We start from the raw sequence: 26,292 nt of genomic DNA, 5'->3' as shown, positions 1-26,292 counted from the left end.
CGGATGTTCATTCATGAATATTACACATGGAAGCCTCTTTTATTTTTATATAAAAGAAGACTTCTATTTGATAATTACAATATTTTCTACCTTCGTTTCAAGTTTTGTATCGTGCATGTATATCATGACCCGAGAAATTAAAAAAAGGGCATCTTATGTTTTGATCTAGGCTACTAATAACATGGAAAAATGTATAGTTAATTGCTTAGTTTTGTAGTTTTCGAAGATAACAAATTGAGACCAAAACGTAATTTAGGTAAAGGAGTTAATTGATATAATGATTTAGTTCCCGACATTATACTCTACATTATTTGTGCTTTATCGTACATTTCTATATGAAAAGTGAAGGAAAAATAAGATGGGCATACTGAAACTTAATTGGAAAACCTTAAGACATGCAAAGCTAGAATGACGAATACAACTAAAGTGTACACAAATGGGAGTGAACATTACGCATGTTGTAGGCAGCTAGCATTAATTTTATTGTGTTTATATTAAAAAAAAAAACATTTTGTACAAGTATGAACTCTCTCGTTTTGATAAATGAAATTTACATACTTATCAGAAGAAAATATTCTTTATTCATTTCGGTACTTTGCAAATAAACATCTCCCATGTTAACCTTTTATGATAGAGGTTATTTCAAAGTTAGAAAACATAATAATTAATAAGTCGTAATCAATTATAAGAAATTTGTCATGTGCAGGCGACAATATTTGCCGGTACGTGACCTAAAAACACATGATGATATACCGAATTCAATAGTAGATCTCCTAATTAAGTGATTTTATAATTAACATTCTTTCTCTTAGATCTATTTGAAGAAACATAAATGAGAATCAGTTGGTTCATGTATACAATACCATGCTAGTAATACGTACAACAATTATAACCCAAGGTTCTTTTGGTCATAAAAAAATAAATATATCGTTTTGTGGAGTTAGAGTCAATGTGAAGAGTAGAGTTCATAATCAATTTTGAGTTGGCTACTTCTTAACTAAAGTGTCTTCTCACCGTTCTATTTTTTTTTCGTTGATCGAAATTTTAATAATTGCCGGCGATCTATCTCCGCACTTGTAGAGTACTATTGTCTTCTACAGTATAAAGGCATTTTGGTAGCAGAGATTATGGGTTGGTTTGCGCGCTTAATCAAACTTGATCTACTTTACTTAATCCCACAAAACCTTTTCCTCTATACTTAATAAAGCCCTAAATTTTTGGAGCGTCACTACTCACATTTCCATTACTTTTCCGATCTTGTATCGATGGGTCAAACTAAACGTTAAACATCTTCATTTTGATCTACATTACAGCTAAAAATACGCCAAACTGTTTACACAAATTTATCCGGGTAACAACAAAAATTTCCTCGGGTATTCTTCAAGATTCTGTCAATCTTAAAAGATTCATATATAATTATATATCATATATGTACTTTGGTTAGAATAAGGAAAAAGAGAGTGTAATAAGGAAGGAATGAAGAAAAAGCTTTAGGATTTAAGAAAAGGAGGAAACAAAACCCTCCAAAATAAAGAGGTGATAAAAAAAGGTTTCTAGTTGTTATAGCTCACAGGGAAACGAAATTAGTCTCTTTTTTTTTTTTGGTAAACATGTTAAAATATATTACCGATTTTTTGTTAGTCTTTTGTCAGCTAGTTTCATGCATTTTTCTCGTATTACAAATGTTAGGTATTCAAAAGGTTGTCCAAATAGTAACTTGTCGTCATCAACTATATTAGTATGATAAATTAGAGCAAAAATATCATTAGAGTTCCGTAAGCGACTTTCCAATTTTGATTAGTCTTTCAATGAGCCCCAACAATTGACCATATTATCAAATCATGCTACGAAGGTGATGGTGATTTAAAGACAAAATTTTCATTTTGGATGATCTTTGATAAATATTTTTCCTTTACATCTTTCATTTTTGTTTATAGGTCTAACTGATTTAAATGTTTTAGATTAGGATTATTTTTTATTAAGACTTATTAGGTTATTTCTGTCAAATTTCTCACAACAGATTTGATTACATGCTTTCAGGGCTTCTGAATCCTCAACAAGTGTACAAAGTTATAGATTAATTGGCCTACATAACATCAACATCGAATGGGCCTCTATACAGGGGTACAGATATCATATTCCAAAATTGGGCTTCTAACTTATAAACATACCACCATGTTGGGAGCTGCCTCAAATGCTTTAAGTGGTTGATGATATAGGTGGTGCAATGTCTGAGAATATTACCTCTTTCTGCCTCCGGTGTCGCTCAGTGAATCAAAGAGGATAGCAATTCAAATTCCTGACGCTCTTCAAGTTGCTTGAACAGTTGAACCTATAAACAATCAAAGAATATATGTGTTTAACTCTCTTTCTTTTTGACACCATCTACAATATACAAGGTTCTTGTTCATATACCTTCTTTTAAGGTTTTTCCTGTCGCCAAAGTACCAGAGATCATCCTCCTCTAAGGTGCTGTTTACCATTTAGAGGATCAACTCTTTGATTTGTTTTTCGTCACTACCTTGTATTATAGATTTCTATATGAAAGAACGTTTCTTCATATCCTCAGTAGCAATCTGAAAATTTTCGTTTCAATATCATCTTCTTTGAATCACATCCTTAGTCATTAAACATTCTGGATTGTGCATTAGTCTCGAAACTTGCGTACCAAGAAAGCTAGATTGAAACTTTCGATATCTCTAAAATTACATTTTAGTTATTACTAACAACAATGAAATTTTTGTATTATAAGAAAAATAAGGCTTGATGTTTGGCCGATATTGAATACCTAGCCTTCAAGGATTCTACCATTATGGTGATTAGCCAATAGAGTATAGTTGTTGCCTATCTCCAAATTAAACAATGAAGCTAGTGCTACCCATATTAAATAATCCAGCCACTAGCTTGGGCCTGTCGTGAAGGGTCAAACTCTATAAATTTCATTGGTCCGAGTGGGAAGGACAAACTCATCTAATTTAGAGTTAAACGATAAAGATATAGTAATAAACAGGGTTTGTTGTGTGTATCCTATTAAAGGATGTGCATTCATACTTACTAGTTCAGTAAAATATTTGTGACAAAAACTGAAATTCAGAATGGTGAGAGTATGGTCATCATCCACTACATTATCTTTACATCCTACTTTAAGTGAAAACCATAAGAAAATACGTCGAGAATTTATTATAGTGACGAATCAATCCATTAAAGCAAAGTTCAAACAACTTTGTTCTCTTCCCTTGATCTCAACCAGCAATCCATTTGAATTTGACACTTTGCATATACTAATTTAATTATTTATCTTAAAAGATTTATGACTCTTTACAATATACTCAGAGAATCCGATGAAAAATAGATTTTGACGAACTGAAAATGCTTTCTTTTTGTTTAGCACGTAAATAATATCGGATATAGATGATGGTAATACCCCAATTACTAGGCGTCATGATTGACCGATACCTCTAGTCTTCAAGGATTCTATAACATTGTGAATTTATGATGGTTTGGTAATTGAGTTATGGATTCATTCGAATGTTGCTTTCCTACAATTTAAAAAATAAATCTACTCATATTAAATAATTAATCCACTAACTTCTTTAGACTTATTGTGGCCAACAACAGGAAAGTGGTCTCCTTTCAACTTTTTCTTCAATCCCACCATTTCCATGAACAATTAATAAATAAACTCAAAAAGCATTAGGAGATATTTGCATTAATAATAAGATGATGGATAAACCAAATAGTGCCATTTTAAAGTTTTTATAACTAGTGCAATCTCATTATTAACACACAAAATAACCTCTAAACGTTATTTTTTATCTAAAGCGGAGTTAACTTGTCATAGTGTTATTTCCTTAGAGATTTATATATAGTGGTAAGCCAGACGCACGAGCTTCTCTTTTTTGTAAGGTGTATAAGAGGCTAAGAGCACATCAAACACGTTCATAAACTTGCCTTGTTCATAGAGAAAAGGAGAAGATGGGTATACTGCCACTAATGAAGAAACTAGGTTTCATCTTTCTTCTTGTTTCAGCTTTTGCTCTCTCTTCTGCAGGTTTGTTTCTTACCCCTAGCTCTACATATTTATATATACTTCGTTTGCAGCTTTTCACAGCAGCTTCGTGTGCGTATTAATTGCTCACTCTTATAGAAAGTAAGATTAATACTTGTGCTGCACATGTGCATTTCTAAACAAATCGCTTCATTATTTTTTGTAGGCCGACCATCCATTCTAATCTATAGCCAAGACGATAATAATCAGGAGGTTAGTCGTTTATAGTTGCCAACTAACATGCGTTGTATATATATGGTTATTATTCCTAAAGCAAAATATGTTTCAAGAATTAATTAGAAAATTTCAAGAATTACTACTAGGATGATACGTTGGTGTGAATAAGAGTATGTTCTATATGTGGACAGTTGGTGGAAAGGATACATGAACATGAGAGAATACTGAGGATGAATTCAAGAGACTATGGTCACTTCAGTCCTACACCAAGGCTCGTCAGGCCTCCTTTCAAGCTTATTCCCAACTGATCATGATTCATATTATGGAGCAACTATATAGATGTCGACTTTGTGAGATGTACGATATATATATATACCTAAAGACTAACACTGCAAGTTATCATTTAAGTTTGAAGATATGTTATGTAGTAAGCGATTCTATAGTCTTTGAGGTGTGAAATTGGTGAAAGTGCATGTCACTTTTTATCACTACAATATATGGTTTGGTTATCATGCAATATTGCAATTAATCGATGATGTCATTAAGGAGATATATTCGCTTACTAGGTCACTATGTATATTCGCTTAATGGAAGCTTCCACTAGTCACTAGAGTTCTAAATCTCATGATTGTTATATTGTTGTGCCAAAATAAATAAACCATGGAATATCTTCTGCTTCAACACAAAAATAAACGTCTTGATATAAACGTGTATATATAAGCAATTTATTCACAAATATATATATATTAATAATAGATAAATCTACTCAAATTGCTTTTAATGAATTATAAATGTTTTATATGAATTATGCAATTTGTTTTATCAACTAATTTTGGCGAAAATCAGTTTCTTTGAAAATCAGTATCTTAATATAATTTAACATCTAAAAGGGATACACATTGTTTACATTCATCCCTTCCAAAATAAAAACAAAAAAATAGACTTAGATATGAATTAATATTAGCTCAATCCTACCTCTAAACAAACATTAATTAATACCATACCGCATGCGTTTAATTACAGGAAACCAGGATTAATGTTCGCCTCTTGCAGTTCTCAATATTCATTCCACCCATATTGTATTTGGTCCCGGGTGACCTAACCTCACTTATATTTTCTTACACAAAAGAATGTTTTCTTTATACAAATAATTAAAAAAAAAAACTTTTTCTCTGACCAACTTTCTTCAACTACAGAATCGAGACTGAGCATACCATCACTCACACTTACTCTTTATTCATCCCCCATCCATTGATTTCTTCTTCAAGATACAAAATCATGCACCAACTGTGAAGAACCTATCCTGTTTTGGTGACTCCCAGGGTTCACATACTCTAGTTCAGCTCCGGGGATGGCATGCTCGTAAATATCCACCCCGGAAAATCTGTTGTAACTTGTACGCCTCACTGCAAGACCATACATTGCGAAATTTGAAGCCCTAGAGTCAAAAACACACTACGTACCACCACTAATCTTGAACTCCCCCACCGTCCATCTAACCACCCTAGACCATGCCATGATCCGGTTTAATTAGTCTGGTCTTGCAGAAACTCATGAGCTCGATCTTCATCCTCGTATATTCTTCCACCATCGGCTTCCATAAACTCACATACGCATTTATAAACCAGTTTGAAACCTTACACAAATGAGCTGCTCTCTTTTCTTTCATTTTTTGTTATTTTTCTATTTTTTCTAATCTTGAGAGCTCTAAGAAGAGCCTTTCCTTTTCTCTGCAGATGCTTGCCCCAATTTTTGCTCTGTATACGCTTAAAATTATATTTTCATAAGAGCAAAAACTAAACATTCTTTTCTCATTTGGCAAGACTAACATTTTTCCAAAATCAAAATAATATTTTCTATTATGGGCTTATATCCAATTTAAGAAAAATATGGGCTTATATTACCAAAGCCCAATTGATCATAGTATGCTACAAACCCATAATGAGAATTCACCAAACTTCTTTATCCAGAATACAACAAAAAGACCAAACATAACATCAAACTCCTTTGACATAGACACACAAAGCTTTAGCTCTTTGCTCATAACACCCACACTCCTTAGTTCAAGATCTCACCTGTAATGGGTGAAACATGTTGGTTCGTGGACTGCTGACCGTTCTTGGATCCTCTGACAACCATAGACTTTGGAGGAATCAAACCGGCCCTGAAAAGCATGTTTTCGACCGAGTCCGTTGGTTGAGCTCCAACCGATAACCAGTACCTGCAGACAGAGGGTAAGAGATCAGAGATAAATCATATGATGCAAGAGAGAATCAATTTCTTCCAACATCTGCGCTTTGGAAGATACAATTTGCAATCAGACAAAGCAAAAAACAGAGACACTCCTAGTGAATGATGCATTAGGTGTAGAGACAAAAGAACTAAGATACAAAGAGATAAGAACTTTAATGTCATCAAAACCAAAGTTACTCATCTTATGGTTGTTACTTATTACATTAGAGAGTATACAATCTAATGCATCAAATTATCTAGATGGTATCAAGGCTGTTTCATCCATATCAAATTATCACATTTTAATAATACTAAATATACACAGAAACAACAGGAAAAATGAAGAAGGTAGAATTCATACTTGATTCTGTCGAATTTGAGGCTCACTCTGTTCGCATCCTCCTTCCCTGAACAGATTACAAAAGTAAATTCATGTAAGCATAGACATTTAAAATGACTGAGGAAGGTAGAGGAAGAAGATGATTGGAACCTTGGAGTGGATCATAAAACCCTAACACCTCGATTTGTTTGCCGTCCCTCCGCGATTTGTCATCGGCGGCGACTACACGATAGAAGGGTCGGTGTTTGCAACCGAAACGCGCGAGCCTTATCTTCACCGTCATTGAAAACTGAGGTCACAAGGAGAAGAAGAAGAGTGAGGTTTTAAGCTGGGGTTTGTGTGAGTTTCACTACCCCTATCCGCATTCTATCTATATCCCATGGGGAAAAGCTAAACAACGTGCCGTTTCATTTCATTAGAAACAGCATGTTTTGCTTATTCCATGGGCTATATATATCTGGGGCCACTGATTCGTTGCAACCAAATTTATATGGTACAGATAATTTGAACTAACAGCCCATATAATGTGATTTTGATTGTATAGGCCCTATATATTAGATTTGGATTTGCAAATATTTTTTTAAAATGTCATTTTTCATTTTTATTTATGATCCACCACTTTTCCGATTAGTTGTTGTTCATTGATTCCAGCCAGAGTATTCCTAATTCTGAGATATATTTTCAGAGAAATTAGATTTGTTGGTATTATCCACCCACATTCCGATTACAAGTTCTTCATTGCGTCATTAACCGTTTTAGTAAGTTTTTATTTACTCGAGCAGAGCAGTCTGAGTCTAGGACGTAACAGCCATAAATTTTTAGAGGCATCGTATCAAGAAAGCTACGTTCATGCTCACATTGCAACAGCACAAGTAGTTTTTAAAAGATGCTTTTCAAGACATTTATTACTCAGACATGAAAAGTTATCTCAAACCTCAACCACCCACATGTCGAGTGATGCGTACATCCTACGAGAATGACTCTTCGAGCAAGCAACGTTCACAAGTTTAACAAGCCCACAAAGATAACCAGATTAACCACCACCAAACATAATGATTAGATAACCTTCACTCAGATTATCCATTTGAATCCAACATTAGTTAAAGATGCAATGCAAGATCCATAACCTCTGATAAAAGATGCGATTCATGTACAATGAAAGTTTCAGAGGAATCAGATTTTACTTAGAATCAAATGACAAAGCAATTGAACTACCATTTACACATCAACCAACCAAGAAACTGATGAAATTCTAAACCGGACTAAGACTAAGGATCTTGATTATTGAAGAAAGCATCGAGAACGAAACTTTGGAATCCACCACGATCAGCACTTGAACTTGAGGCCGAGACCACCATGCTTACCGCGAACGCAACCAGGCTTCAAGTGCGAATACGGAGACGTCTTTGAGGTCAAGACCTTCGCGATCGCTCGTTTCCCCAGTTTCCTCATCCTCTGCCTCCCCAGCTTCTTGCACACGCTACGCGGCACCAGCTCCTCGTCGAGATCATACGAATCGTCGTAGGAATCGCCGTCGTCAACAACGTGATCGCTGTCGCCGCCGTCAACAACGTGATCGCTGTCGCCGCCGTCATCGTAACAACCACCGCGGTTAGCGTAATCTCCCAACGTAATACCAAATGAATAGGTGGAACCTCCGCGGAGAAGCACCATCCGCCGCTGAGCCCATCGAAGGTGCTTATCGTCGACTTGATCGCGAACAGCATCATCATCACCGTCGTCATCGCCAGCGCCATCGAGATCCAGATCCGCGGGGAGTTCGCCAACGTCAGTCACAGGGAGAGTCTGAGGCGGTGGAGAGATGACAAAGGAAGCGTCGTCGTCAAGAGATATGACGTCATCGTCGGAGAGACTGTCGACGGAGAAGGAATCGTCGGAGTACTCGCCGTCGGAGGTGTTAACAACTTCCCAGAGATCGAGATCGAGATCGAGGTCGTCTTCGTGGTTGAGAACGAGAGGAGACATGGTGATAACCCTGGATCGATTCGCCATTTCTTCGAGATTAGTTTTCTTTTGATTTTTAATTTTAATCTGTTTTGATTGATTTTTTTCTAATGAGGAAGTTACCTCCTTTAATAGAAGCTAAAGCGGAGAGAACCACCGTGTGTTAACGTGTGGCGATTGGTAGTTTCAACTGTGGAGGATACGTAATTGAAGCCAATTATATTTCGCCACGTCGTCTTTCTTGTGCCATGTCAGCGTGGTATCAGAGTTGCCTGTGTAAAAAATTAGTAACTGGAACTGTAATTCGATCTCATCCACTAATGGTACGAATTACGAATATACCATTTCTGATTCAACAGAAAGAATATCTTTTTTGGCTTTTATATAATTTGATCGTTTATAATTTTGTTTGCAAATTAAACTCAAAAATTTCCAATTATATTTTCTTCACACTTTTCTTAAATTAAAACCACTACATATTTTAACAAAGAAAAACATTTTATAATATCACAAAATGACTTGAACTTTCTTGTTGGGCCTTGGCTTTATAAATGAATAGGTTTATAGTAAGCCCAAGTCCATCACAAATTCTTCTTCTTTACAAATTACAAGTGTCGGCTTTGGTCTAGCTTATACAATACCGTAAGCAAAAGGGCCCGTTTCTTCCTGCACTCATCATTTTCATGCCAACAAGTTTTTTTATTCTTCGAATAAACATAAAAAATGTGAACCCTCCTTGTGAGTTGTAGCTCTAGGAAAGCAAAGAGTCCTTCGTTTTCATCGATGAATGAATAAACTAAACCATTTAAAAAAAATCCTAAATTAGAATATTCCCTGGACGAATCAGATCGATCCAAATCGCAGGTGAGGGGACTCCTGCATTTTCTCCCATTTTCTTAAACCGTCTCTGAATCTCAGATCGTCGCAGGAAACAAGTCGTTGCGTTTGCGTTCGCCAACGAATCATACATTGTTATTGTCACTGAGACGCCGTCGAAAAGGAGATCGTTGTGACCTCTGAAACGATGGGGAGCTTGGGGACGTTACTGAGGTATCCGGATGATATATACCCTCTCCTGAAGATGAAGCGAGCGATCGAGAGAGCGGAGAAGCAGATCCCGCCTGAGCCACACTGGGGTTTCTGCTACTCAATGCTCCACAAGGTTTCTCGTAGCTTCTCGCTCGTTATCCAGCAGCTACGTCCCGAGCTTCGTAACGCTGTACGTATTTCTTCTCTCGATCGGTTACACGTGTGTGAGTGTATGTATATGTATGCGTTGTTGCTTGGTCAGTCAACGCATTTATTGTTCATGTTTTCGATCATTTGTTTATTCAGTACATTGGATGTACCCATGGGGAGGATTATATGTTAGAACTTAGTTCTGCAGATTGGTGTAAATTAGTTTTTAGATTATAACTTGAGCTCGCTAGTCGGTTATTAGGCACCTTTATAGGCCATGTTCGTGTTTACGTGTCACGCTCCACCTGCGACTAAGTTTACTTGTTGTGATCAAAATTTTGTTAAGTCTTAGTCGCTGTTTTTTCGGGCGACTTGAATCGGAACCTACGACTTACGACCAATTGCATGCGACAACAAAACGAACAACAATCTGCAACTGGTCGCAGCGACAGCAAAACGAACAACCAGTCTCACAGGTCGCGCGATAGATAAAAGAGCATGGCCATAGAAGATTAATGTTTAAGCGGGTGCTTAGACCAATTTTTTGAATGCTTAGTTGCGATTTTTAGAATACTGAGCTGCATAACTAGGAATCTATTTGTTTCTTATATACGTTTGTTACCACATTTGAGGCTTTAGAGGGACGTGTGACGCATAGAAGAATGTTTTAAGTTGTTTATAACTTTTCCACGTATCTTGATTCCTTTCACATGCCTATCAAGATACTTTCTGTCCAATTTGTCAGTATCTCATATTCAGTTGCCTTTTGTTTTGTTTTTTTTTGTATAGGTGTGTGTATTCTACTTGGTTCTTCGAGCTCTTGATACTGTCGGTTAGTGTTTCGTAAAACATTCCTTAGTCATATTAGATCCGTCTTCATTAGTCATGCTCCTGCGGTTAATATTTTATATATTTTTTTGGTATTATAGAGGATGACACAAGCATACCAACTGATGAAAAGCTGCCCATCCTGATTGCTTTCCACCGTCACATATACAATACTGACTGGCACTATTCATGCAAGTTTATCGAGTCTTTTAATCTTTATCTTTCATATGCTATTAATATTTTTACTGTTTAACTTACAGATTTTACTCTTTTTTTTTTTTAATTATAGGTGGTACGAAGGAGTACAAGGTTTTGATGGACCAATTTCACCATGTTTCTGCAGCATTTTTGGAACTTGACAAAGGGTTAGTTCTGATGTTTTCCCTCACACTTCTGTTCTGGCTTATAGTTTTTTTTTTTCATGTTGTTTCACGTTTATTGATTGAGTTACTGAATTTGTTGAAGTCTAATCTGCTTTCTCGCAAATTTATACCTTGGTATATGAAGGTATCAAGAGGCTATCGAGGAAATAACCAAAAGAATGGGTGCAGGAATGGCCAAGTTTATCTGCCAGGAGGTTTGTCATACAATCATCTTCGTTGCTCTCAGTTTCATTTAGAATCTCTAAAATATCAACACTTATTGTCGTGTTTCGTGAAGAACTGAAATGATTTGTGTACTAATCCAGTTTTCCCTGTTACACGCAGGTAGAAACTGTTGATGACTACGATGAGTACTGCCACTATGTTGCTGGGCTTGTGGGTTTAGGTCTGTCTAAACTCTTTCTCGCTTCAGGATCAGAAGTTCTGACTCCAGATTGGGATCATATTTCCAATTCAATGGGTTTGTTTCTTCAGGTACAACAATGTATTATGACACGTACAGTGTTTCTTTCTCAAGTTTTTTGTCATCTTTGACAATTTCAAATAATTCATAGATCATAACATTTGATCTTATTTGCAGAAAACAAACATTATTAGAGATTATCTTGAGGACATTAATGAGATACCAAAGTCTCGCATGTTCTGGCCTCGTAAGATTTGGGGCAAATATGCTGACAAGCTAGAGGTGAATAATACCATTTCTCAACCTCTCGTCTCAGGTTGGATGTTACCCATATGGCCATATTGACCATTTTCTAACAGTGTTCTTCCTTTTATGGTGAACTATATATCCCAATGTAGGACTTAAAATATGAGGAGAACTCAACGAAAGCAGTGAACTGCTTGAATGAAATGGTCACCAATGCGTTGACGCATATTGAAGATTGTTTGAAGTACATGGCTGCGTTGCGTGATCCTTCTATATTTCGGTTCTGTGCTATCCCTCAGGTCAGATTAATTAGTTTTCCTAACTAAAACTTTACTTTAGAGTTATCTACTTCTTATTGAGAATTATTTTTCTTGTTTTTCCATGTAAAACGAAACCTGCATTAATATCTCTTTGCTTGGATGTGTTTTCTTTGATCAGATCATGGCGATTGGAACACTTGCACTATGCTATAACAATGTACAATTATTTAGAGGAGTCGTGAAGCTGAGGCGAGGTAAGATGTTCTATCTTGAATTTGGTTTGCACACCTTTTTACATCATCATATCATTTAGATCTTAAGCCTTATATTTTTCATCAACAAACTTGAGAACGTGTTGCAAGAAATCTCGTCTGAAATATTGTTGAACAACTTTCAATTGTTTAGGTCTAACTGCTAAAGTCATTGATCGCACAAAGACAATGGCTGATGTCTATGGTGCTTTCTATGATTTTTCTTGCATGCTAAAAACAAAGGTATGTCATTAGCTCATCTTCTGTTATTTGACTTTTCACTCTGCTCTGCTCTAAGAAGAGGATAATAGAATTAGTATTTTATTTTAATCTACATAGGTCGACAAGAACGATCCAAATGCCAGTAACACGCTAAACCGACTTGAAGCCGTGGAGAAAGTCTGCAAAGACACTGGAGTCCTTCAAAAGAGGTGCATAATTTTCTTCTTCTTGTCTTCTCATCCTATTAGATTAATATCAGAGTAGAATAAAAGGAACATAATCTTTATATTTTTGGCTGGGTTTCTGATGAATCCTTTTCTCTCTTGCTCAGAAAATCTTATGTTAATGACGAAGGACAATCCAATGTCTATGTAAGTTACATATTCCCTTCCCTTTTCATTAGAAGTATCTATTTCTCTCTTGTTTTAATAGATACATTACTAATGGTCATCATCATCCCTCTTTCTCTACCGGAAAATGCAGATTGTGATGCTTGTGATTCTACTGGCCATAGTCTTTGCATATCTCAGAGCAAACTGAGTGATCAGTGTGGACAGTGTGATTCTTCGTAGGTTCCATTTTTATTCACGCCACTCTCTTTCCTTAGAAACTAAAATCCTATTCAAGATTGTTTTCCAGAACAAGAGAGTTTAAACTTGGTTTGATCCTCTAAACCACCATGGATTCTATTTTAGTTATCTTATCTTTTCTGTAGGTGTAATAAACGTGCGCATTTCTATTTTTCTCCTTTGTGTTTGCTTTTTGTGACCAAACATTCTTTTTCCTTTTTTTGGTTCTTTCTTTTGTCATGTTTAATAGATCTCTAATCATTTTCGTCCAAATGGATCCAAGGTTTGATTACTTGCAACCAAAAAACTCCAAATGCAACGAGTAGAAAAAAACAATCAAGAAAACAGATGTTATACGAGTTCTCAACTATGAATTAAATAATGTTATGGCACCAATATGTAGAAAAATTAATAGATTTGACTCAAATCAAATATTTTTTGTGTGAACCAAGTGACTCGAATCAAATATTGGGTTTATAAGGGCCTGACTGGTTCAACCGCAGCGGTTGCGGTTGCGGTTGCGGGAGTTTGCGGATGCGGGTGGTTGCGGTTTCTAGCGGTTTTAAGAGATTTGTACGACTGGTTCTGCGGTTAGAAATTGGTGCGTTTGCAGGATACTTATGACTGGTTAACTACCAAATGCAGCAGCAGTTAAATAATAAATTAACAAGATTTACATTTTATACAATTATAAAAATATCAAAAATAATAATATTATAATAAATATAAAATTTATATTTAGAAAGTTATAGTTTAATTTTTTTTAAAAATATAGAAAATATTTTTATTTTAAAGTTTTATAATATTAATTAAAATTTAATTGATATATTTAAGCATTTTTATAATTTCAATTTAATTTTTTTATTGAATTTTTTTTTATTTTTGTATTTATATTGTTTTGGAAAAAAAATAATTTTTTTTTGTCCTCCCGCAAACGTCCGCAACCGCAAACGCTAGATGGAACCAGCTTTTGAATTTATGAGGTTCAGAGCGATTTGGAGCGCTTTGGAGCGGTTTAGAACGGTTTGAACGATTGTTGCAAAACGCCAGCAACCGCTACCAACCGCAAAAGCTGCGTTTGCGGGTGGTAGCGGGAAAACCAGTCATACCCTAAATCACAGTAAGAGAGAGTTACAACAGTGTGAACTGGTCCCCCTCCCTTACTATCCCACAACAATTTGCTCCATACTATGTCGGCAAACAATGTTAAATCTCTCTGAGAATATAAAAGAGAAAAGAAAATATCAAGCTTACATCTTTTATTTTCAACGTTTCGCGTGAGGCACGCGGCAAGCAAAGCCTTTTTAAATGCCAAAACAGAACATAGTTGGCCCCAATAATACATGTATCACCGTGGCACGTTAGGAGTCTTACATTTTTCATTACATAAACTTTGCTGTTTTGTTCCCCCCAACGAATCCGCCATTCTTCTTCCCCTGTTTTTGACTAGAGTTTGTAAAGATGGGAAGCTTGAGTACAATTCTGAGACACCCTGATGAGATTTATCCACTCTTAAGGTTGAAACTTGCTATTATGAAAGCTCAAAATCAGATCCCTCTTGATGATCCACACTTGGCTGTCTGTTACTCATTGCTCCAAAAAGTTTCTAGAAGCTTCTCTCTTGTTATTCAACAATTAGGCACCGAGCTTCGCGACGCCGTACGTAGATTTATTGTAGAGTTTAAACTTTATTTGTCCAACTAACTTTTCCTGTGGAAATCTTTCTTTCTATATACAGCAATGCTTACATTTTAAGGTACAGTAACATTTTAACCATTTTTCTATTCATTTTTTTTTGTTATTAGGTGTGTGTGTTCTACTTGATTCTCCGTGCTCTTGATACTGTTGGTTAGTCCTTCATCTTTTGATTTTCCATCTTTCTTTTTTCAATGGCAAAAGATTACTATCATCTACTCTTTTGTTGTTATTACTACAGAGGATGACACAAGCATACCAATCGAGATCAAGGTGCCTATTTTGCTAGCTTTCCACCGTCATATATACGATCGTGACTGGCATTTTACATGTAAGTAAGAAGAGCCTCTTACACATCTTAATATTTTTCAGTTGCAGATGTTTATTTTTTACTTAATCTACTCTTAAATCGATTTTAGGTGGTACAAAGGAGTACAAGGTTCTAATGGACCAGTTTCACCATGTTTCTGCAGCTTTTCTGGAACTTGAAGAAGGGTTAGTTAGTTATTTAGTTCTACTGAATTTTTAGAATCTCTTTCCGGCCATATAAAAAAATATTATGTTGTTTTCTTAACTTATATTAAAGGTATCAAGAAGCTATTGAAGATATAACTAAAAGAATGGGTGCAGGAATGGCCAAATTCATTTCCAAGGAGGTTTGTGATACAAAGACTCTTTGTAATTTTTAATGTTGTTCGTTTCAGTTACAACTTACAAGTCTTTCAATGATTAACTTAGTATGTTAAGAGCTAGAAGTGGATTTTGGTATGGACAGGTTGAAACGGTTGATGATTATGATGAATACTGCCATTATGCTGCTGGACTTGTGGGTTTAGGTTTGTCAAAACTCTTGCTCACTTCAGGATTAGAAACACTGACTCCAGACTGGCAGCAGATTTCCAATTCTACAGGTTTATTTCTCCAAGTATGTATCAGCATCACAATATGACATTTTTTTATATCTTTTTCTTTTTGTAACACTACATTTTTTTTATATATTTTTGTAATATTTTGGTTAAAAGAAACTGTTGTCTTATTTGCTAGAAAACAAACATTATCAAAGATTACCTTGAAGACATTAATGAGATACCAAAACCGCGCATGTTTTGGCCTCGTGAGATTTGGGGAAAGTATGTTGACAAGCTCGAGGTGCTTACATCTCACTCTCAAGCTCTCATCTACACAGATCTCTTTTTTAAATCTTATAAAAATGCCAATGCAGGACTTAAAAAATGAGGAGAAATCAACAAAAGCAGTGCAGTGCTTGAATGAAATGGTCACTAATGCATTGATTCATGTTGAAGATTGTTTGAAATCTATGGCTGGATTGCGTGATCCTGCAATATTTAAGTCTTGTGCCATCCCTCAGGTTAGATAATAATGTTACCTTTACTTTAAAAGATCTCGTTGAGATGTTTGAATATTGTTTTCTCCTCTGCATTGATATTGAATATATTTTATTTTTATCAGATTGTGGCGATGGGAACACTTGCATTGTGCTATAACAATGTACAAGTATTTAGAGGTGCCGTGAAACTGAGGCGAGGTAAGATGTTTTTTAAATCTCGAGCTTGCTCATGCAATCTTTAAAACACATTAGTCTGTGAGTCAACTGATATACTGACAAAAGATTTGTTTCTGTTGTAATTAGGTCTAATTGCCAAAGTGATTGATCGCACAAAGACAATGGGTGATGTCTATGGTGCATTCTATGATTTTTCTTGCATGCTAAAAACAAAGGTATATTTTCCTGTGCTACGTGATCTTGATCATCTTCTCGTTTGAATTTGATATTTGCAGGAAATTTCTCGAATATATTAGTATATTTCGTGTTTATGTTGGTTTGTATATTGTTTAATAGGTGGACAAGAACGATCCAAATGCCATGAAAACACTTCAACGACTGGAAACCATTGAGAAAGTCTGCAGAGAAAATGGAGACCTTCACAAGAGGTGACCTCTTTTTCTTCTTGGTTTCTTTTCTTCTTATTTGAAGTTCTAATTAATCTTATCTCTCTCTTTTTTTCTGGTTAGAAAATCTTATGTTAACGACGAAACACAATCAAAGGCTCTCTTGGTAAGTTAATTTAATCATGTTTTCATCAAAATAAATATATAACCTCTAATAGCATAGTTTACTGATGAACCTTCTCTGTATACGGAACTTGCAGTTTTTAATGCTTGTTCCCCTACTGGCCTTACTAGTTTTAGCGTATCTAAAACACACACATATTAACGCAAGTGACTGACTCTTTAACTTAGTCAACTCGAGATCCTGAGAACATGATGAACATAATATCTTGGTTCCTCCAAGATTTTATCAAACTCTCTTTTCTTGTCAGTCCTTTTAGAGGACTTCTTTTGCTCTGAATGCATGAGATTGTATTTACTCAGTACCTTCTTTTTCTTGTTTTATCAGATACAGTTTGAAAAACTTGCCTTTCTTCATGTAATCTTTCCCTTGTGTATGTTAATGTTAAGTATGACACTGAATGTACAAACACAACATGAACCAGAAATTTGTAAAATCAATATTTGAAAAAAGAATCACTATGTGAGAGTAACTGGACAATTGCAACAGATAAAATCCAAAAAAAAAAAGGAAATGTATTCACATATGAATATAGGCATTAACATCAAATGCAAAAGACATGGATCCAAATCCAATATTGAGATAATACATAAAAATTGAACTCTTGTTCAACTGGGCATCATTATCAGATTCACAAAATCACAGAACTCTTGCATCAGCTCTTTATCCTCATTAACATGGACTTCTGGTGAATCTTTTTTTTCTCTTTCCACATAACACACATAACACACACAACTCTTCTACAAAACCAAAATCAGTTCCATAACCAGCAAAGGGAACCACAACGTTACCTTCCAATTTTCTCAAAAGACTTCAGAGACTTTGCTAGCAAGAACTCGTTCCCTTCTTTCGATGTACTCATAAGGGAACCAACCCGCTTTGCCTTTGCATTCACCTTCTGCCCATCCGTTGCCTGTAACCTGACATTGATCATCAACCAGACAAATGTATTATCATCATACAATCAATCCTGAAAAACTGTATCGGTTAAACGTAAAGGAGACATTGTTGGGTTTACTGTCAAACCTTTCTAACAACAACGTATTCACCAGCTGTTAAGCTCAGCTCGACATCTGTCACACCGTGATATGGGAACAAGACCTGAAAAATGTTTTATCAAAGAGATTAGCATACCTCTCCTAAGAAATCTACATGTAGTCTTTCAAGGCTGAGTAGCATACCTCTCCCAAGAAGTAACCCATGCTATCTGTTGATGTGTCATGCATGTGAGATGCAAACACTCCATTCGCTTCCTCATACGATGGAGGTGGCGGCATATTGTCTGCATTTGAGGAGGGAGTAGTGGGGGCTTCAATACGTTGCCTCTCAGATACCATCTGTACGTTCAAACAATGTTCAATTTTGCCCTTAGTTGACTAATATACTTATGTACTGACTGTTACTAATGAACACCAACCTCTCCTTCGAGCTGATCAAGTATCTGGAGGACTCTTTGATGGTAGGCACGTTCAGATTCAACCTTGATATAAAGAAGTACATATAGGTAAGTAAAATCAAAGTTAACCTTAAAAGGGAGCTTTTAAGTAATCACGCTACCATTGATATAAGTCGTTCAAGAGTCAATTTTTGTTGTTGATCCTCAACGGAAGATAAAGCAGAAGCGGCTTCCTTCCCCAATGTTGTCATATTTGCTTTTAGGTCTTGAAGTTTCGCTTCTGCAGATTCTAGTTTCGTCAAGATGTCAGGATGGCCTTGTGACTCCCTCGCCTTTGCTTGGCGTCTGGCAACTTCTGTCGCCTGTTAAGATTTAAAGCGAGTGCATGAGTAAACACACACATTCCTATGAAAGACAGTCAAAATGCTTCATGGTACCTGAGCTTCAGCTTCTTGGCGAATTCTGTCATAACGTTGAGCAAGATGTCTAGCATCCTCCAATGGAGCTCCCATGACCATTGCCCTTAATGGCTCAGCAACCTAAAAGTTTCAGATTGAGATGTGATTGTAGTAGCTAAATTGCAATAAAGGAAGAAGGAAGCAAACATCATGAATCTAATAGACTTAAAGGATCATCTATAGATACATGTAAAAAATCCAGCTAAAGCAAGAAGTCATTCCATTGGAAAGTAATTCTTTGTGTAGTTATATCAAATGCAATTATGCAAAATATATGACTTGAGATGTACTAAAACTTAGCTCTTTGATGGAAGATGAGAAAGACAAACCTGTGTGCCGAGAGCCTTCAACATATTGCCACGCTCTTTCTCCATCTGTGCACGAGCACGGCCATAGCTGAGTGCAGCCCTAGTCAAGACGTTACCATTTGTACATGTGTTTTCTGAACCATATTTCCTGCTATCCTCAGACAGTTTCGTCCCTGAGGAACAATAAATGAGTGAAAAATTCTTCCAGAAAATCTACGTATATAACAGACATTATAAGATACTTTTAGTCAACACTCAAGGGGAAACAAATCACCTATTTCAACTTGTTTGGATCCGGTGACTATATAACCTTCCACCCCACGAACAATATCTCTTTGGTAATGCTGGAAAAAAATGAAGAACGCATGAGTCCAAACTGATAGTGTACAAAACTTCAAACAGTCAAAAGGCTTTAGAAGAAGAAAAACGAAAAACCTTGGCAGCACGGGTGGATATGTAAAGCTTCTCAAGCTTCTGATGCTGATGAAGCTCAGCATTATCCGATAAACCAGAGCCATGTCCTCCTCCTCCAAATTGCTTGAACACAGCCTTAAACCATTAAATTCCACAAAACTAAGTCAGTGCACACTACTTAGCCAACAAAACAACATTAACATAGTTTGAAACACAAGCATCAAACAAAAAGCATAACATCAAAAAGCAGGAGTCAGGAGATGTTATATGCAACTCTCCGTGGCTACATCATTTCTACATTCAGTTGCTAATATCTATAAAACCAAGATAATCAAAAAAAAAATCATCAATAACTTAAGATCAAGACATCATCAAACCAAATACCAAATTATGCAGAAGACTGAAACAATCCCAATCTCACATCGAATCCATTGCTCATTAAGTCAAAGACTTATCGATCCAAAATTAAAAAAGGTAGCTCCTTTCGTCATTTGATTCACCAGAAACCAACAGAACCAGATAAATACAAATGGGCAATCTAAGAAACGGGATCTAAACAAAGGGGGAAGATAAAGTTTGAAAATTTTCATTTTGACCTGCTGCTGTCTCGCGACTTGTTCCCTCAGCCTGCTCGCTTGTTTCCGTATCGCATCCATTTCTCAAATCTGATCGCAGCTCTTTCTCCTTCGAGTTCCCCCTCCGATTACGAGCTCGGAGATTCGAAATCGCGAAATCGCGTTGGCCTCCCCCAATAAATTTATTTCTCTGCTTTCGAATTCTTTATACACTAAAAATAAAATCAAGTAAAGTCTCTGTTTCAGAAGGAAGTTTCCAAAAGTTAGTGTACTGGACTATTAAGGCCCAGTGGGCTTGCGAATAAAATCCAGTATCTATAAGTTTATTTTTAAATAAACAAAGAGAGTCTCTGTGTTAGACCGAAGGTCTCAAGAGTTGGTGTATTGGGTTATTAAGGCCCATTGGGCTTGCAAGTCAAATCCAGTAGCTATAAGTTTATTTAAAAAAGCGAGGGGAAACAAAGCTGGGCCGTGCGAAACCTTAGATACATATATAAAACTAGAAGCCCTAATATATTTAGGTCTTTCTATCTCAGTTGTTGAAGCCGCTTCTTCATCATCCTCTAGTCGTCAGCACCTTCTGAAGATCCATAACCATGGCTGTTGGGTATGCTCCTCTACCTCTCTTACCCACGTTACTGTATCTGAATCTCTCTCTCATTCTATAGGAAGAACAAGAGGATCTCCAAGGGTCGTAAAGGAGGCAAGAAGAAGATGTAAGTAAAAACATTAACATTATCCCTCTGATTAAAAAGTTTTCATTTTTTAGTTATGTTTGAGTTTGAGTTAAAGTTTGTAACTTGATGATGCAGTGTTGATCCTTTCTCCAAGAAGGATTGGTATGACATCAAGGCTCCCTCTAACTTCAAACAGAGAAATGTTGGCAAGACTCTTGTTTCAAGGACTCAGGGTACCAAGGTAATTTACTTTAGTTAATAGAGATTAGTCGAGAAAGGAATTAGCTTTTTTGGTTGGTTGCATTGTGATTCGTGTGTGTGTGGTTTCAGATTGCCTCTGAGGGGTTGAAACATAGAGTTTTTGAGGTTTCACTAGCTGATCTCCAAGGTGATGAGGATCACTCTTACAGGAAGATTCGTCTCAGAGCTGAAGATGTCCAGGGCAGGAATGTCTTGACCCAGTTCTGGGTATGTTGTAGTAACTTACTATCTTACAAAAGTTTTGATTTTTTTTTTTGCAAGTAGTTGAACAATGTAAAACATTCTTTGTAGGGTATGGACTTCACAACGGACAAGCTGAGGTCGTTGGTGAAGAAGTGGCAGACGTTGATTGAAGCCCATGTCGATGTGAAGACCACTGACAGCTACACCTTGAGGTTGTTCTGTATTGGTTTCACCAAGAGGCGTGCTAACCAGGTCAAGCGTACTTGTTATGCTCAGTCCAGCCAAATCCGCCAGGTAACGTTAACATTTATCAAAACCATATGCTTAAGATGGCTCCTGTTGTTGACATATGGTTTTGTTGGGATTGTTTTAGATCCGCAGGAAGATGAGTGAAATCATGGTGAAGGAGGCTTCGTCTTGTGACCTTAAGGAGCTTGTGGCCAAGTTCATCCCTGAGTCCATCGGGAGAGATATTGAGAAGGCAGTGCAAAGCATCTACCCGTTGCAGAACGTGTTCATCCGTAAAGTTAAAATCCTCAAGGCTCCCAAGTTTGACCTTGGAAAGCTCATGGAGGTGAGTATTGATATCACACTAATGTCTTGGTCTTGACTATGAAGAGAGTTGAATCTTACTTTGTTTTGTTCTGTTTCTTGTTAGGTGCATGGAGACTACACAGCAGAGGATGTTGGTGTGAAGGTAGACAGGCCAGCTGATGAGGCAACGGCTGAAGAGCCAACTGAAATCATCGGAGCTTAGAGGATTATAGATTTGTTTCTTTTTCGTTTGGAAAAAAAACTAATGTTTATGTCGCCATTTTTGTGGAGTCTCTGTTAAGAGAACTCTACTCTGGCGACTGGTTTTGAACACAGTATTTTTTTTTTTGTATGGATTCTCCATTTAGTGCACTATTCTTCCTCACCTTCAATTTCTATTCTTCAATCCATAGTTTCTTAAATTTTATTTATGAATAATTGACAACTTCAACTCATGAAGGATATATGCAGAAATTATTTACGGTGATGATGAGACTAAATACTTTGAACACAAATAATACAAAGATCACTCACTCGAGAACTACTTGCACTGATTATACACAGATTTGAAGCTGTTCCATTACCTTAATGTGATAAAAACATACTAAACAAAAAAGCAGAAAAAGGGCGATGATGCAAATGGAGTAGAGTAAGAGGAAAATGTGACACGTTCACCTTTTGCCCCCATTCCACTATCGTCACTTCTCACCATACCAGCCTGTTCCCTCTTTTCTTATTGACATTATCTTACGTTTTGCCTCTTATTTTCCCAAAAATGTAAACCAGCCATTGGTATACACTAGCTTTCGAAAAAAAAAGGTTAAAGATACATGAATTTGTATAAAGAAGTATACGAATATAAGTATAACACCACCACCCAAAGTTGGCAAAAAAAAATCAGTACCAAACTAAGTGATCGTAACTACTCGTTCATAAAACCAAAAAAAAAAGATTCCAAATTAGGACACCTCAGTTTTAAAGCAGTAAGATTCTGACTTAATATTTGGCGATGATTATATTAATTCAGTTTCTTAAACATAAACTAAGAATGCAGTTAGGCGTAGATCTTCATAAGCCACGTAGTATTGTCGGTTGTCGAATCGTCTATGTAATCTTTCTCGTATCGTAATTGTAATATCTTAATAAATCAGCGTCAAAAAAAAAACATAAACTAAGAATGAAAGACTGCATAATTGAAAGGAAAATACTTTATAATGACATGTATTTTTTTATTAAAAAAAAAGATTGTTAAAGGAAGTTGGCTATAGTGGTCGCTTTGGTGAACTCCACTCCAACGGTGGTTTGTATCTTCTTCATTCCCATCACTACCACAATCCACACTCTTCTTCTGCTTCTTCTCTTTTGCGTAGTGGTGTGTTAAAGAACTTTTTATTGTTGAAAAAAACTTAATTATGTTTCCTTTAGTTGAGCTTTGTATATATGCTGTTTTTGGGGTTGAAGAAGTGTTTAAATTGAAGTGTGTTCTTTGATTTAAATTTATATTGTACTATATTAAGAAAAAAATTGAAATAACATTTCAACCGTTTTAATAGTAAGCAGCATTTCGTAAGAAGACATGGTCAACTCTTTTGACAAGATCAAGCTAAATTGGCAATGATATAACCCTTTACATAATAATTTTTAAAATAGCTATATTATAAAAATCAAGAATTCAATCAAAGTGTATTGAATAATGTGAAACGGAGCTGACTTATCAATTTTCTGACGAAAGATAAGCCCAAGCCAAACATCCACGTACAGAAATCATTGATTAGGTCCAAAGAAAATGAAAAAAAAAATCATAGGCTGTAACTGGATTGCATTTTTTATGAATGGAATCATGTGGAATTAGTCATTCATGAGCATTCCAGAAAAAAGTTACCAGTTAAGTGGAAAAAATTAAAAAATTGATTCCATTAATTCCTGTGGGATAACTGAAAAAATTTGTGAATCACGTTAAAAACCATTCATAATAAAAAAGTTAGAGGAATGAAAGGAATGCATGGAATGGATTAACTTAAATATAATTAAAAAATAAATACATATATCATTCCATTAATTCCTCAAATTATCTCTATTCCATTCTATTTTATTCCATTAATTCCAATTCCATTTATTCCATTCATTCCTAAAATGAGTTACCAGTTACAGCCAACGTTTTCTTCATTTTTGTTACTTTGGAAAAAAACAGAACATAAGAACAAGTAATTAACTATATCTATATATATATATATATATATATATATATATATATATATATATATTTTTTACCAAAAAAAAAAAAAAAAAAAACTATATCTATATAGAGTAGCAGCAACAGCCAAAGCTGCAAATAATAAATTATTTTTAGAAATAGCCATACCCATTTATATACTATCTAATGAATTCTTAACAAATTATTTACTCAAACAAACCAAATATATACAAAAGATACAATTATAACATGTTTTGTAGACAATGTGAAAATTCAGAGGCTAAAAAGAAACCAAATACAATACTAACATTTCCTTGGGAAGAGCTTTACAAATAAAACCAAGTTATGGATATGGGCAGTGGTTTGATGAATGGAGCCCAGAGTATTATGACGTTAATTGTTCAGTCTTGGTTTGTTTAGTCTACGGTCATATGCTAAATAGTGTAATTATTATAGAAATAAAAGCGATGGCTCAATGGATGATTTTATTTATTAAAAATGGATTAGACTTAACCCTGATTTTGAAGAAATAAAGGACACATCATTTTACACCAAAATGAAGAGGCAAATAAAGAAGACGTAAAGCATTGATTCCCAAACTCCAATCCTAAGAACCATACATGAAAGAAGATTTTGTAATATTCCACAAACTGTAAACCATTAAGAAAAAAAAAGAGCTTTAACTTTAGGAATTGGAAGCACATCACCCACAAAACACAAAGTCTCTGTTTCACCTTTTAACCCATTCAAGAATTTTCCTTTAATTTCAGTGCCCCCTCTTACTTTGCTTATTTATCTATCTATCTCTCCTCCTCTGTTTCTTCGCCTTCTCTCAGCTTTTCATCTTTATCAGGTAAAGATTATGATAAGCATATCCCTGCACATATCTCTCTCTTTCTAATTTAACAAAAAAAGTTTGCATGCGCAGACGGTTTTGTATATCATAAAGTTTAGCTTTCTTTAGCTACTTTTTTGCTATGTTATATGTATAGTTCATGGTTGTTGTAATATTGAGAAGTAAGACCATGTTAAGTGTTGAAACTTAAAAGATTTTTATATGTATGTGTGTACGAAAGAAAGAAAGAGTGAATGGAGCTGTGGACAGAAGCTAGAGCCCTAAAGGCAAGTCTAAGAGGAGAAGCTATCAAACATCAAGTGATTGTGTCTGAGGAACTAAGCAGAACTTCTTCTGCTGAAGATTTCTCCGTTGAGTGTTTCCTCGATTTCTCAGAAGTTCAAGAAGAAGAAGAACTGGTCTCTATTTCTTCTTCACAAGAAGAACAAGAACAAGATTGTTGTAACACTAGTTCACAGCCTTGCATTTTTGATCAACTTCCTTCTTTGCCGGTAAATTTAAATGCCTTTTTCTTGTAATTAAAAAAATTTAGTTGAATTTTTATTTATTATTTTCTGATTTTTTTAGGATGGAGATGTTGAAGAGCTTGAATGGGTATCTCGTATTGTTGATGATTGTTCATCACAAGAAGTCTCACTTCTCTTCACACAAACCCACAAAACCAAACCAAGCTTCTCATCTCGAATTCCGGTTAAACCAAGAACCAAACGGCCTCGGAACAGCTTAACCGGCGACAGGGTCTGGCCACTCGTTTCAACCAACCAACATGCAGCAGGAGAGCAGCAGTGGAGGAAGAAGAAGAAACAAGAACCGGTCATTGTGTTTCAACGAAGATGCAGCCATTGTGGGACAAACACCACACCGCAGTGGAGAACCGGTCCGGTCGGTCCAAAAACCTTATGTAACGCATGTGGAGTTCGGTTCAAGTCCGGTAGGCTATGTCCGGAATACAGACCGGCTGATAGTCCGACGTTCTCTAATGAGATTCACTCAAATCTTCATAGGAAGGTTCTTGAATTGAGAAAGAGTAAAGAGTTGGTTGAAGAAGAAACAGGTGAAGCTATTACTAAAACAGACCAAGTCAAATTTGGCAGCCAAAGTGGTAGAGAAGACTTAGGTAAAATGTAAACCTACTTTTTTTTAGCATTATCTCTAGTGTTGTGTAATTTTAACAACTTGCTTCATTACATTGGAGGCTGTTTTGGAATTAGTCTATAAAAAATGGGTTTCTCTATAAAACAAGATTATGTAATTTTTAATGATGTGAGAGACCACCACCACTACGTACTTAGAATGATTTTGGTCCATGTGAAGTGGTATAGACTTTTTGTAAGTATGTGGCAAACTGTAATAGCTAATACTTTATAGTTATATTTTGTATATCATCTATCATGACCAGAGATTTTCTATCTCATCTAAATAGTAAAATGATTCTCCTTGGCAAAGCAACACAAAACGCAGACCATTTTACAAGCATAAAATGTTGTAATTTTAGACTGGTGACAACATGATTAACAACACATAATAGCGTGCACACATAATATAC

The 26,292-nt window shown here is 35.8% G+C and overlaps 8 protein-coding genes across 10 annotated transcripts; 5 read left to right on the top strand and 3 right to left on the bottom strand.

The window, feature by feature from the left end:
- The first annotated feature begins 3,768 nt into the window (after window positions 1-3,768).
- On the top strand, window positions 3,769-4,775 carry LOC106370539 (protein CASPARIAN STRIP INTEGRITY FACTOR 2). Its single transcript, XM_048779037.1, has 3 exons — window positions 3,769-4,051; window positions 4,215-4,261; window positions 4,417-4,775. Exons 1-3 carry the CDS (start codon window positions 3,976-3,978, stop codon window positions 4,531-4,533), a joined length of 240 nt encoding a protein of 79 aa, XP_048634994.1. The 5' UTR covers window positions 3,769-3,975; the 3' UTR covers window positions 4,534-4,775.
- A 1,280-nt stretch (window positions 4,776-6,055) lies between these two features.
- Window positions 6,056-7,254, bottom strand: LOC106353827 (30S ribosomal protein S16-1, chloroplastic). Its single transcript, XM_013793669.3, has 3 exons — window positions 6,948-7,254; window positions 6,819-6,864; window positions 6,056-6,446 (listed from the first exon to the last, which is right to left on the bottom strand). The coding sequence occupies exons 1-3, from the start codon at window positions 7,078-7,080 to the stop codon at window positions 6,284-6,286; spliced, it is 342 nt and encodes a 113-aa protein (XP_013649123.1). The 5' UTR covers window positions 7,081-7,254; the 3' UTR covers window positions 6,056-6,283.
- A 650-nt stretch (window positions 7,255-7,904) lies between these two features.
- LOC106353736 lies at window positions 7,905-9,160 on the bottom strand. The gene has a single exon (XM_013793557.3). It carries the CDS (start codon window positions 8,808-8,810, stop codon window positions 8,124-8,126), a length of 687 nt encoding a protein of 228 aa, XP_013649011.2. The 5' UTR covers window positions 8,811-9,160; the 3' UTR covers window positions 7,905-8,123.
- Window positions 9,161-9,400: 240 nt separating this feature from the next.
- On the top strand, window positions 9,401-13,275 carry LOC106353554 (squalene synthase 1-like). Of its 2 annotated transcripts, XM_048779023.1 has the most exons (14): window positions 9,401-9,626; window positions 9,691-9,981; window positions 10,731-10,773; window positions 10,871-10,960; window positions 11,059-11,134; window positions 11,277-11,346; window positions 11,477-11,626; window positions 11,733-11,837; window positions 11,954-12,100; window positions 12,240-12,315; window positions 12,467-12,555; window positions 12,652-12,743; window positions 12,866-12,905; window positions 13,018-13,275. In XM_048779023.1, the coding sequence occupies exons 2-14, from the start codon at window positions 9,787-9,789 to the stop codon at window positions 13,072-13,074; spliced, it is 1,230 nt and encodes a 409-aa protein (XP_048634980.1). In that variant the 5' UTR covers window positions 9,401-9,626; window positions 9,691-9,786; the 3' UTR covers window positions 13,075-13,275. The 2 variants fall into 2 exon arrangements, with proteins under 2 accessions (XP_048634980.1, XP_048634983.1); XM_048779026.1 differs by having other exon boundaries at window positions 9,443-9,981.
- Window positions 13,276-14,436: 1,161 nt separating this feature from the next.
- LOC106353454 (inactive squalene synthase 2) lies at window positions 14,437-17,304 on the top strand. The gene is made up of 13 exons (XM_013793250.3): window positions 14,437-14,762; window positions 14,909-14,951; window positions 15,040-15,129; window positions 15,218-15,293; window positions 15,385-15,454; window positions 15,574-15,723; window positions 15,843-15,947; window positions 16,021-16,167; window positions 16,269-16,344; window positions 16,450-16,538; window positions 16,660-16,751; window positions 16,833-16,875; window positions 16,970-17,304. Exons 1-13 carry the CDS (start codon window positions 14,565-14,567, stop codon window positions 17,045-17,047), a joined length of 1,257 nt encoding a protein of 418 aa, XP_013648704.2. The 5' UTR covers window positions 14,437-14,564; the 3' UTR covers window positions 17,048-17,304.
- A 22-nt stretch (window positions 17,305-17,326) lies between these two features.
- LOC106353642 (SH3 domain-containing protein 2) lies at window positions 17,327-20,268 on the bottom strand. The gene is made up of 10 exons (XM_013793454.3): window positions 20,063-20,268; window positions 19,488-19,601; window positions 19,327-19,396; window positions 19,074-19,225; window positions 18,724-18,825; window positions 18,448-18,648; window positions 18,308-18,370; window positions 18,072-18,227; window positions 17,917-17,991; window positions 17,327-17,810 (listed from the first exon to the last, which is right to left on the bottom strand). Exons 1-10 carry the CDS (start codon window positions 20,120-20,122, stop codon window positions 17,694-17,696), a joined length of 1,110 nt encoding a protein of 369 aa, XP_013648908.1. The 5' UTR covers window positions 20,123-20,268; the 3' UTR covers window positions 17,327-17,693.
- Window positions 20,269-20,510: 242 nt separating this feature from the next.
- LOC106353356 (40S ribosomal protein S3a-2) lies at window positions 20,511-22,088 on the top strand. Its single transcript, XM_013793139.3, has 7 exons — window positions 20,511-20,648; window positions 20,710-20,757; window positions 20,854-20,959; window positions 21,049-21,186; window positions 21,271-21,456; window positions 21,536-21,736; window positions 21,821-22,088. The coding sequence occupies exons 1-7, from the start codon at window positions 20,638-20,640 to the stop codon at window positions 21,917-21,919; spliced, it is 789 nt and encodes a 262-aa protein (XP_013648593.1). The 5' UTR covers window positions 20,511-20,637; the 3' UTR covers window positions 21,920-22,088.
- A 2,356-nt stretch (window positions 22,089-24,444) lies between these two features.
- LOC106353210 (GATA transcription factor 3) lies at window positions 24,445-26,131 on the top strand. Of its 2 annotated transcripts, XM_013792952.3 has the most exons (3): window positions 24,445-24,743; window positions 24,967-25,237; window positions 25,314-26,131. In XM_013792952.3, exons 2-3 carry the CDS (start codon window positions 24,980-24,982, stop codon window positions 25,872-25,874), a joined length of 819 nt encoding a protein of 272 aa, XP_013648406.2. In that variant the 5' UTR covers window positions 24,445-24,743; window positions 24,967-24,979; the 3' UTR covers window positions 25,875-26,131. The 2 variants fall into 2 exon arrangements, with proteins under 2 accessions (XP_013648406.2, XP_022546471.2); XM_022690750.2 differs by having other exon boundaries at window positions 24,446-25,237.
- The last annotated feature ends 161 nt before the right edge of the window (window positions 26,132-26,292 follow it).

Source organism: Brassica napus, chromosome A1, assembly GCF_020379485.1.
Source record: "Brassica napus cultivar Da-Ae chromosome A1, Da-Ae, whole genome shotgun sequence".
NCBI classification, from domain to species: Eukaryota; Viridiplantae; Streptophyta; class Magnoliopsida; order Brassicales; family Brassicaceae; genus Brassica; species Brassica napus.
Note: the sequence above shows the minus strand (reverse complement) of the source record. Positions and strands in the feature narration are given on the sequence as shown.